Genomic DNA, 12448 nt, shown 5'->3' with positions numbered 1-12448 from the left:
GGAGGACTGGAGAGCCCTTGTTCGTGGCCTATGCCCAAAGTTGGGCAGTAGGCGTAAGTAAGTAAGTTCTCTCGTCCGGCGTTGCCGCCATCGCTGCTGGTTGGCGCGAAATGCATTCTGGGATACCTGAATGTCCACACAAGTCACCAACTGATGCATCCTCGCTAAAAGGGGCGGAGCAAGAACACATCCAGGAATTTGGACCAAACTTGGTCAGATGCGAACTTTGAATTGGAACAGGACTTGGGTCGCGACTGATGACGTTTCACGTGTCCGCAGGAGCACAAGCACAGACAAGAATGCGAATTGAGAAACGCCCATTGATTAACATCCTGACCTCACCTGTGGAACAAACTTCCTGTAGATCTGAGGTCTGCTCAAACTGTCAGCTCCTTTGAATCAGGGCTAAAAACACTATTGTTCACTGAAGCGTACTGTTAGATTAAATACTTGCCTGTACTTTTTAACTACACAGTGTTGATTTATGCCTCCTCCGCACTCCAAGGACTACCTGTTGTATTGCCCGTACTTTTAAACTACACACTGTTGATTTATGCCGTTTATTTTTCTACTTCATTTCTTATCCTGACTGCTCTATTTGGGTTTATTGTTAAATCGGCTGCAAATGTCAGAGATTCCAGGGCTAAGGACTGAGTCCGGGCTGAAATCTCTAATAGGAGAGGTTTCAGAGTCTCAGGAATCAAGAGTTTGGGCTGTCGGCATCCCTGCGGGGGGTGACCGGGAAGTCTGAGTCAGCTACTGCTGTGACTCAACACTGGGGAGCATGCTGTGAATTCAGATCTAGAAGGGAGACGTCCTGTGATGGATCTTTAGAGTTCATTACGATCTGAATAAGACCAGTGTGTGGAACCTGTGTCCGGTGGGACGGTAAGACTCTGAGTGAAGGACTCAAGAGCAAATAGTGTGCACGCATTGGGTGTGTTATTAAGGGCGAAGTCCTATACAAAAAAAAAAAACAAAAAAAGAACAGACCCGACCAGCCTAATTCAAGATGGTTCAGAGCCACGGACAAGAGATCCTAGCTGAAATCTCTGACAGAGCCGGTTTTGAATTTAAACTCAAATTTTGTCTGGTTCACTTTTTGGTGGCAAGGAGCCGCAGGGGTGATAAGGCCTATCACGCCCTGGGCCCTTGGTCGTCTAGCTCAGGCAGTGTACTGAGCCTGTTGCTGTTTTATGTTACTGTATTTTATTATCGCTATCATTCTAAATTTCTATTTCCCTTTTTTGACTGTTTTTATTGTTTTAAATTGTGTCTTGTTGCTTTTAATGTTTCTGTGAAGCACTTTGAATTACCTTGTGTTGAATTGTGCTATATAAATAAACTTGCCTTGCCTTGCCTTGCCTTGACCTCCTGAGACCCTGGCCGTTTCTGTTGCAGTGTCTGGAGAATTACATGATCAGTGAAGTTACACTGCTGTGCCTTACAGCGCATAATTTGACTTGAATATCTTGATACATTATTCATAGATAATTTAAATAAATAATGAATAAATAATAAAGAGTAGATTGGCATGTTACTTATATTGTACCCTCTGTTTTCTTTAATTACATTATTATCTGACTGTATTTCTGGTAACATTAATGTGTTGACAGATGCAAGATAGATGCGTGGGGGGCATATGTGCCTCAAAGATTATTTTATCACCAAACATGCTGGGTGATAAAAAAGTCTCGATAATTTTCACGATAAAATCTTCCATGGTAACGATGATATACTTATGAAATTTATTTTCAATATAGTTGTTTGGGGTCCATTTTCCCCTACTACATGAACAGCCAATCGTACAGCAGAGAACCCAACATGTGCTATGAGTGGTTGATGGATGTTTCCAGCCATTCCTCTATTTCAATTATGAAATTGATCAATATAAAAAAAACATAGTGATAACATTAGCGGCCATATTGTCCAGCTCTATGTTCAGGTGTAATAAACAATTTAGTATGCCTTGCAGACATTCATTGTCATCATAGCCACGTTAAGATAATCTTTGTTTGCTGAATGCGCATTCCTGTGACATTATTTTTTTTGGAAACATGTAGAAATTTAAGATGGTTCAGAGAATTGCTCTTAGAAAATGCTCCTAACCTCTGAGATAGATCATTATTAGGAAGCAAGGCCCTGGTTTTGATAGCTTTTTACATTTACAGAAAGGCCTCATCAGTTTTATGTGGAATGATTTTGAATACAGTAAAAGGCAGAATGGCTACTGTCCATCTATATTCTAGAGACTTAAGTAAAGGTTGCTGTGCTAACAGGACAAACAGAGAAGTCGACATGTCCTCTTTCTCAACAGCTTCCTTTTCAGAACCTCATTACAGTAGGAACATGTTGTCACTCCAACTTCTCTTTTCGGGCATGATGAGAGATGTACGGTGGCCGCGAACCACCATTGCTGCAAATAAAAAAAAAATAATAATAATAATAATAATAAAAACAAAAACGCTGCAACTAAAAAAGAAAAACGCTGCGTTGCAAATAAAAAAAGCAACGATGCAAACAAAAAGCCAAAACGGAAGTGAATTACCGGGGACTATTATTGCTGATGCACAGGTGTTTTTTTATGTGAGAGAAGAAGACGAAGACAGCGCAAAACAAGAAGAAAAACGAACGAAGTTAAAAGTTACTGTTAAAACAGAATTTGTACTGCATTAACTGCAGTAGCCATGTGTTTTCTATTTTCATGGCAGATTTTTTATATTTGTTATATTTAAGCAATAAGCCCTGAAAAGCCGTGGGTTACAGTGATTTTACAACAGCTGAGGGGCGTTCTAAAATGTAAAATCGCCGTTGTAAAATCACTGTAACTCACGGCTTCAAGGGGCTTATTGCTTTTATAAAACGGTTACCCTACATATAGCCCATAAAATAAACACACAAGAAAAAAATCAATAATTTATTGGTAATAATGCAACAATAAAACTGAGAACTATTCATTCTTCCACCAAGCAAGATAGAGTGGACAGAATGGTTGCCAAGCAACACAGATGCTAAGATTGCTTTGTCATCTAGCGCCATCATCATGTTACATCAGGCTATCTGGGCTCAGGAGGTACAGTAGGCATGAGCAGTGCACAGTACTCCCTGTTCATACCAGGTGCAGCTTCTCTACATCTCCTTCACCCAGTAAGAGAAATGTCATTTTAGCCTCAGGAGGTATTTAATTCCTAAGAAAACTATGGTGTGGTGTAGAGCTACTGGAAGAGAAATAACTTTTGTAATTGGGAAAGACGGGGATGCCTCTGAGTTCCCATTGGTTTAGGGAATATGCAGAATAACTGGTTAATAAGCACATTCACTGCAGAGTTGGTGAATATGCAGTTTTTGTGGGAAATGTGTATAATGACAACTGAATTGGACTATGAGTATCATGCAGGCTAATTTGATAAGTAGCATGACTCTACTGTAGAGAAGACTTCTAACAGTATATTTTCTCTCCTTCTGTCTTTTTTGCCCCCTCCATCCTGTCGTCATCCCTCCATCTTTGTCCAGGCATTAAAGAAGTCATCTATTTTTCTGATAAGTACCATGAAAGCCTAGAGATGACTGCTTCCAGAAAGTTACTCAACATGGCAGGCATAGGATACACGTAAGTAACATACCTCTCTCTTCGCTTGCTCTCTCTCTCTCTCTGTCACTTTTTCACTCACTCACACACACAGTTTGTGACATTCATTGCTTTGTTGTCATTTACTGGTATGTATTGGTTTTTATGTAACAACTTGCTCTGTCTCCTTCTGCTCTGGTTAATTATTAAGTTTCCCCAAATGCCTTTCAGCAATCCTCAGAGAAGGGCATTTACATTGCAACAACATGTTGCAGCAAGGAATGTGTCTTGGTTTCACTTGTTATATAGGAATCAATTAATGGAGAGAAGAAAACAAAAACGTACAATATTAAAAGTATAGAGAGCATTGTAACACCAGCCATTACTTTTTGTTTGTGAGCAATCAAATTCATTCGATTCATTCAACAAATATATATGAGAAAAGTCAAGTGACTTCTCTGGGTGACTGTTACAAACAGCCTCTGCTTAATGTTGGAATGTGTCAGTGGCACATGTGTTCCTGGCCTGCCTACACATACACACATGCACCCAAAAATTTTTGATTATTGATTACTATCTAAAAATAGATAATTGATTATGGCAATAAAAGACTTTTTTATAAGCTTAAGTGAAAAGTAAAAGTGAATTATTGTCTGATGCCCCCATCAGATCATAGCACACACACACATACATATAAATCCCACCCCAACAACAACAGTGGTTCCTGGGTGACAGTCTGTTGAAAAAAAAAAATGACATCTTTGGCTACAGTTTAGGTTTGTCATGAGCAGCCCTCTTCAAATGTCTGCCTGGGTGCTTTTGTGGCACAATTTTTTAAACTCAAATGTGTCAGCACTGACCATGAAAAATGATCAATCATAATGTCCAGTTTACGTGTACAAAAACATGTTACAACATTGATACAGCTTCTTGAATTGGAGAAAGTGAAGCAGGGAGAGACAGGGAGGATGAAAAGTGCTCTGCAAAGCAAGAGCAAATGAGTAGAAGAAGAGAAGGATGACTGGCAAGTTCAGGTAGACAGACATTCTCAGCAGAAAGAGGTGAGTGAGGGGATGCATGCCTAGATGTACTTTATTTTTCTGACTGTTCATGCAGCCTATACATGGGTTTCAGATGGGTTATGTCCTTGATCTGGTGTGTGTATCTCTCTCGAGGTGTAATATTTTGATATTTTGTGTGTTTGTGTTTCGGGGTTTTTGGAAAAGTGTAAATCTGACCACTAATGATGTGCCCAGGGAGCCCTGGTCACTGTGAGATGGAGTGTAAGTTAATAGGTGGTGGGTTGAGCCTGAGGAGCGTGAGACGTTGAAAGGCAAGACAGAAAGAAGAGAGAAATGAGAGACATACACTATATCAGGGATTTTCAAACTTTTTCATGTTCAAGAACCCTCCAGTTGACTCTCATTAAGCCCTGGACCTCCATGTATAAAATTATTTAGTTAGCCTATTTGCCCTAAGTTGTTTATCCTTATAAAATAGTCTAGGAGTCATAAAATAAATTCAGAGTGGTGAGATTAAAACATAATGTTAAAATAATCACCCCTACATATGTGTCATAGTGATGTCTAGTCAATTTCAACCCTTTCAAACCTGAGCACATTCACTTGAAAAAAAAAAAAAAAAAAAAAAGCCATGAGTAAATTAACAAGAAATTACCAGATCATAAGTTAAAAAAATAGCAAAGGAAAAAAAATGTATTTACAAGAAATTTCTCAGAAAACTGTTAAAAAATACAGAAAATTAGCAACAAACAAAACAAGTACAAGAAAAGTAGATTTATAATTAAAATGATATACTTAAAGGTCAGATCAGTGATGTGATTTCTTGATTTCTTGTGTTTAAATGCTTCTAAAATTGAATTATTCCTGCCACGTATGTGTCTACATATGTGTGTAGTGCTTATACCGCTGTAAGGTGCTGGAAAGTTTTTGAAAATGGTTGGACAATCCTTGACTTTGATTCTTAACTGTTTTCACTGCATGTATGTCCTCATGCCTGTGCATCCTGTGTTTTCCCCCCTGTGTGTTGGCAGGCAGTTCAAGGCCAGGAGGACTCAGATTGTCATTGATTTTAATTCCATTAACCACCCTGGAATGCTGAGCAGCACGGCCAAGTCAAAATGAAAACCGCTCACCTTGGGGAGCCGCTGAATGAGGAAGGGAGGCTGGGGAGGAGAGCAAGAATGAAGAGATTGAAAGAGACTTTGATGCCTCTCTCTCTGTCTTCTTGCCCCCTGCTTTGTCCAAAGGAAAAACTCAAGGATACCACGACTTTGGCGTCTTTTGATATTTTTCATAAACGGGAAATTCAAGAAAGTTTAATTTGATGCTTCGCCCTCTATGGCTCAGTGTGGTAAAGGGTCTGCCTTTCTGTTTTCATCTCTTAGTTTTTCCCACTTTTTTCCTTTTAAAACTCCCTTTAGCCTGTAGAAATGTACAAGGGCTGTCAATACACTGACCTAACCGTTAAGAAAAAGTTTTCATTTGTAAACCTTTTGTTGCATGGATCCTCTCATGGCTCTCCATACAAGAGAAAACCTACAGTAAAATCAGATTCTTGACAAAATAGTTCCCACACATTTTTCCAGGTATGGTATGGGGGAAAAATCCCCTCGTTAGAGAGCCTTCTGAGAATTTGATATGTTTCTGTAGGATTCAGTATCATTCAGAATGACATGTTTGAACAAATTTGCCAGATTAGAGACACTGATGGAAGATCAGTGTTTAGATGTCATCGTTTTCTGCTGCTGAGTGATTAAAAAGGCTGGTTGAATTCCATGTGATCTTTTTTTTTTTTTTTTTTTAAATCTTCGATTCTTAATAAATTATAAATATGGATCAGAAGTCAATGTATAGATTCTTATCAGGCGTATAGGTTATAGTTTAAATAACTGAAAGTTTATATTCTAAAACTATTGATAAACACTTGTATTGTGAATCATTTGATTGTTTTTGGGTAGTTTTTACACTTGCTGTTGAACCAGATTTCCTAATTTCAGTGGGGTTTTTATATTTTACGTTAAGTAGTATGGCTATTGGAGCATAATCTAGCCTTGAATTCTTTTTAATGCAATAGTCCAAAGAGATTCATAGTGTCTATACTTGACATAGTGGAGTTTCTTTTGTAATTGCTTAGTGCAGTCAAGAGTGGCAATAGGCAATTTAAGCAGTTTACTATGTACATGATTCAAAGCAGTGGAATCCAAAGAGCCCATGGTTCGAAAGCAAGACTGGTGAATACAAAGAGGCAACAGATGTGCCGTTAATAACCACTCAGGCTGTATCCACATGGAGATTCTTTTTCATTTTTTGGTCACTGAAAATGCTCTCCGATGTTGTCGCACATCACAAGATCTCACCTGCATGATCAGTCACACAAGTGAATCACATTCGGTTATTCTTAGCAGCTTGTATTTATTTGGTACGTTTTGTCCATATAAACCACTCATCCTTGTTTTTATCATTTGACTTCATATTCTGGATAGTTTTGAATGTTTTTAAGATGTTTTGAAACCAGATTTGCTCTTGCATTTGTAGCTAATGGATGTCAACCTAACCGAAGCCTTAACTCCCCAGTGTCTTTGAGCATGCTCATGTCATGAAGATGTATGAATTTTTACATTCCCCGGTGTAAAAATATTTTTGATAATGCTACCCTTTGGACAATGTTAAAAAGGATAAAATTGGGTTTTCAAAAATCCCCTTGTGGACATAGCCTAAAACTGCTGTTTTTATTGTAGAGTTCCACCTTGTGGCAAAAAGGCTGCCAGAAGCATGTTCATTTGTATTGGTTTTTGGGGAAAACATTCCCTCCCAAAGGTTGCCTGCTGACTGTACACTAAAAGTAAGCTTGTGGCTTGTGACTTTACATACATTACGCAACTATGTAAATTCATGTTGTCATTCCTCCAGTTGTGTCAGCTGTTGGTGCAGTGGAAGTCAATAAAACCTTGGGACTTCAAGAACTAGTGTCTAGTATGATTCTGTACACACACATTTAATGTACACATATAGGCCAACTAGGTTATTGAATCATTAGATGTAACTGCTGGCTTTTCAACAGTAAAGCAAGTCAAGATGATAAATACGTATTTAGATGGGCCCAAGAACAGCTGTTGTTGGTCAGAATTTTTCCACCCCTGTATCTGAGGAACTAGACCATAATTATCTTGTGGTATTAAACTTTGTTTTCTCATTATTTAATAATCTCATTGTCTTGAGATAGTAAAAATGTTCAAGTTTATTTAGTTTAGTCTCAAAGGGCTTTAGATGCCTAACCAGGACAAAGAATAAAGTGCATTAATGCAGCAAAGCTAATGGCTGTGGAAGGTGCAGGAGTAAACAGGACCTGGGATATCAGGCCCATCGACCCACAGATGTGAACAGCATCTATGATGCAAGACAGATATCATCTACACAAAGATGGGAATGGCTTAACACAGAAAACAACATAGTCACAAGTGAAGGAAGAGAGGAAAGAGAAGCAGAGACTGACATCTAAAATGGCCTAAGCTAAACTAAGAGAGTCAAGAGGCTGAGACTGAGCCTCCTTCAGTGGTCAGATTGAAATTATATAATATCCATAAGTTAAAGAAAACAATTAAGTCTTAAGTTTGGTTTTAAAAGTATTAAGAAGTATTTTGACTTTCTTATTTTTGTGGGTAGACCATTCCAGGGGAAGGGAGTGTGGTAAGAGAAGGCTCGGGGGCCAGCTGACTTCTTTGAACTTTTTTAAGATGGGGACTGTAACAGTGTGGCTTTATTGGATGGATGCTCATCTACTTTAAAAGGGAACCCTTGGGTACATTTGGGTATCAGTAATCAAAAACACAAAGTCTTGCACAACTTCAAATGCACAACACTGACATTAAATAATGAGATATAAACATATAATGTAGCCTTCTTTATTATAATTAGCCTATAACCTACACAGGTCTTCAATAAGCTCATCAATAACATAGCAAACGTTTATTAAAAGTTCAATCAAATTTAGAAGTGCCATAAGTTCAGGTGCCATAAAGATAGAGAGTGAATCTGCCTTCCGAACTGAAATAGGAAGTTTGTTCCACAAATGTGGAGCCTGGAATTGGAAGGATCTGCCTCCCGTTCTAGTTTAAGAGATTTTGGGAACCACCAATAAACCTGCATTTTGGGAGCGCAGTGCTCTGGCAGGGTGATAAGGAACTATGAGCTCTTTCAGATAAGATGGTGCCTGCCCATTAAGAGCTTTATAGGTGAGGAGAAGAGTTTTAAATTCTATTCTACATTCTACAGGAAGCCAATGTAAAGAAGCCAATATTGGAGTAATATGATCTCTTCTCCTAGTTCTAGTCAGCACACGTGCAGCAGCGTTTTGGACCAGCTGGAGAGTCTTTAACGACTTGCTGGTACAACCTGATAATAAGGAGTTACAGTAGTCTAACCTGGAGGTAACGAAGGCATGGATTAATTTTTCTGCATCACTGTGATTACTATAACTACAGCTTACCCAGAACTTCAGTCAGCAACATTTCCCAGCACTAAGAAACCCTCAGTTATGAATCCCATTTTTAGTTCAAAATAGTGTTGCAAAATTCATGGAATTTTCAAAGTTGGAAAATTTCCATGGGAATTTTAGGAAATTAATGGGAATAAATGGGAATTTTGGGGGAATTTTCGGGAATTTATATTCACTGCATTCACCCGGTCATATATATGTATACATAATAAGCATTTTGGTTTGTCATAAGCAGATATGTATGCAAACATGTTACATTATGATGAATTTCCAGGGAATTTTCGGGAATTTTCCCTAGCTGAGTCAAACTGTTGTGAATATTGGCATAACCAGTGTGTGAAATAAGGGGGAGCAAAGAGGTGCACAGCTCCCCTGGTGGTGATATGAGCTCCTCTGGCTGGAAACATTGTGAAATTTTGGGGGAGCGGTGCCTGTTTGGTGCCGGCCAGCACCGCATGGTGTGCGTGGCCACCCGGTCACGTCTGCTGGATCTGGTTGATTATTATTATCAGTTGATTATTGATTGTGCAATAATCAAAATTGTTTAATGCACGCAGCGCATTAAACAATTTGCGGAAGCAGGAGGACAGCATGATTTACGTCGTGCATGTGCTCGTGCATGAGCGCCCGTACCATACTGGAGCACACCCCCTCCAACCGTGCCAGAGTAATTTTAAGTTGATTTAATTTAATTTAAACAGTCAAATGTTACTTTGGTGGTCCGTGGATTAATTTTTATCATGTGGATTGAAGTTTGCGTAGCCCACATAAATGCTCGGGAAATCTGTTGTTCAAATGAAATTAACCTGATCCATCGGGGCGTTTTATGTAAATATCCTACATTAAGATATTAATGGTGTCACCCGTGTGTAACAAATTTTCTCTTTATAATAATCCTATGCCTGTTCTGTTGTAGGATATTAATGCAACGACCAGCAGTTCTACAGTGTTAGTAAGAGGTGTAGGCTGTTAATTCAGGCATAGGACTGTGTGCAGTACTATTGTTAAGGTGTGCATAGTTGTGAATTCTCCATGTTAGAGACTGTGTGGACTAACCATATATACACTGTCCCATAATCATCTTAAGTTTTGCTACAAATTTGATGGTTTTCATTGCTACATGTGCAGTATAAGAACAGAAGCTGCAGTGTGCAAATAATTTTTTTGCCCATTGTACGGTGTACGGTGACGTTAACTTAAGCAGTTGAAAATGGTTGCCAGGCTAGTAAGACAGCCTTGCCAATCCTAAACCAGTCACTGCCTAAACCAGTCACCAGGCCATGTTTCCTCTTACTCAAATTCCTGAATGGCTTTTTATGTGTGAGGAAAGGAAGGAAACTGACTGGACAACGCTTGGGAGAATGAAAACTTTACTGTCTGTTCAACATGTTGGTGAAGAATGCTCAATAATTTTATCCCAACATTAAAATTTATAATTAATTTGAAAATTACTATCTCTAGAATCAAGTTCTCTCTGTCTGGTTTCTCTGATTCTAAAGAGAGATTGTAATTGGATTTTCAAATTAGAAACCTTTTCCCCCAAAAGAGCTGAATGAAGAAATGGAACTGGTTCGTTATTTATGAGGTGCATTGGCTTTTTAGTGTTGTGGGAAAAAAAACTGTCAATGAATTTTATGAACAGGGATTAAGAATACTGCTGGATGTTTAGACTCAAGTGAGAAAAGCTTTTGTATCAGTGGAGTGAGTGCACTGAGCTTTCCATTTGTTGACTAGTTGTAACAGTTCTAAAATTTCTTTTGCTTAGTCAAAACGAGTGACGTGTTCTCATGTTTTCTGCTGTGCTACAGTTTGTTCCGCTCGGCTCTATTCATTGTGGCTGTGTGGAAAGCCATTTGGTCCACAAGCCTGTTTATCTCTTCTCCCCCCTGGTGCTCCAGGCGCTTCAAGTCATTCAGTCAGAAAAGTCAGGTATCTCTGTGTCTTAGTATAAATGCAAAAAAGAATATATTTCAGTTGGTTTGACTAAAGCATGAAATGGCGAACAACATCCACAATGCAAATTTAAACTGACACCTTCAGACAAAGCGTCATCACCATCAGTGCAAGTCGAACCAGATTTTCCAGTGCAAGGGGAGAACTTGAAGAGATGATGTTTTGAGAGTGGAAGAGTCAATTAAGGGCACAGTTAGTGTTACATCAAGTGTGTGTGTGTTTGTGAGTATTTAAATGTAGTTGGTAATTACTCCACTGGTTATTTAGTTTGTGAGCAAATGATTAAAAAACAATAAAAAATACACTATGAAAGAGTAAATGTTGCTCTAAAAGTGAATTTATAAGAAATTAAATGTTTCCATATTCAATTTCTGATTGTTTTTTTTTTTTGTTTTTTTTCTTTGTCCATATAGATCTGGGGTTTTCAGCTGGTGTTCTGCACCCCCCTAGTGGTCTGTGGTCATTTCACTTAATCACCATAGTAAATTATTGGTGGTATATTTTGTACATGTAATCAGCGTGGATATGACGGAAGATGTCAATCATACTAAGGCCATAAGTATTCCGCCTTTATGAGAGTGATTATGGTTGGTTGACTGCATGTTTAGAAAACCACCAATGGAATGAGCATAAATGTAGTATGCATGGTATTTTGTTAATGCAAGACCTAATATGAAAAAGGATTAATAAATAATAATAATAATAATAATAATAATAATAAACATACAAAATATACATACAAAATATGAATAACTGAATTCTGTTACAGTTTAAATTAGTGGTATTCTGAATACCATTACTGTCTCTAAAAATAGATTACATCAAGGGTTTAACTTATGTGTTTTGTTTTATTTGCACTAAAATTCAGGCACATATTTTCCACCAAGAATTATTATCATTATTATTATTATTATTATTGTTATTGTTACCCATATGCCTTCCTTGGCTGCTCTGTTTAGATCCTCCAAGGGTTTTTTGTGTTTGTAGTTTCACAGCCATCATTTTGACAAAACTGCGCCATGTAGAAACTCAGGCCCACAGTTATGCTCCATTTATGCCCTCATATTTTACCTTATTAAGCTGTAAACCAGTGACCTAGCTCTTAACTAATTGACCTGGCTCTTGTGCTGCTTCCTCCAGGTGTTCTCTTCCATTACATACTCTGCAAAACAAATTAGCCGATTATTCCTAAAAATGTTGTCATGTGATTCATTTTATGTTTCATTACCTAGATGCTGTGAGGAAGCATATATTATGAAAGAGAAAGTGAATGTTGGAGAAATAAGTGGGGTTTTTTTCTTGAGTTTTCAAGAAAAATGATAAGTTGAAATTTGGAATAAGACAAAACTTATGTGGCCTATTCTGAAGTTTACCTGTCTTTAAATCAGTTGATGAAACAATTGTTTTGTA

At 38.1% G+C, this 12448-nt stretch overlaps 1 protein-coding gene across 1 annotated transcript in view; it reads left to right on the top strand.

Annotated features, from left to right (window-relative positions):
• Positions 1-7553, top strand: part of dctd (dCMP deaminase) — a 30495-nt gene extending 22942 nt beyond the window's left edge. Inside the window, exons 5-6 of the mRNA XM_030059299.1 lie at positions 3514-3610; positions 5622-7553. Coding sequence (XP_029915159.1) covers positions 3514-3610; positions 5622-5712 — 188 coding nt within the window. The 3' untranslated portion in view covers positions 5713-7553. The remainder of the gene's footprint in view (positions 1-3513; positions 3611-5621) is intronic.
• The last annotated feature ends 4895 nt before the right edge of the window (positions 7554-12448 follow it).

Source organism: Myripristis murdjan, chromosome 1, assembly GCF_902150065.1.
Source record: "Myripristis murdjan chromosome 1, fMyrMur1.1, whole genome shotgun sequence".
Taxonomy (NCBI): domain Eukaryota; kingdom Metazoa; phylum Chordata; class Actinopteri; order Holocentriformes; family Holocentridae; genus Myripristis; species Myripristis murdjan.
Note: the sequence above shows the minus strand (reverse complement) of the source record. Positions and strands in the feature narration are given on the sequence as shown.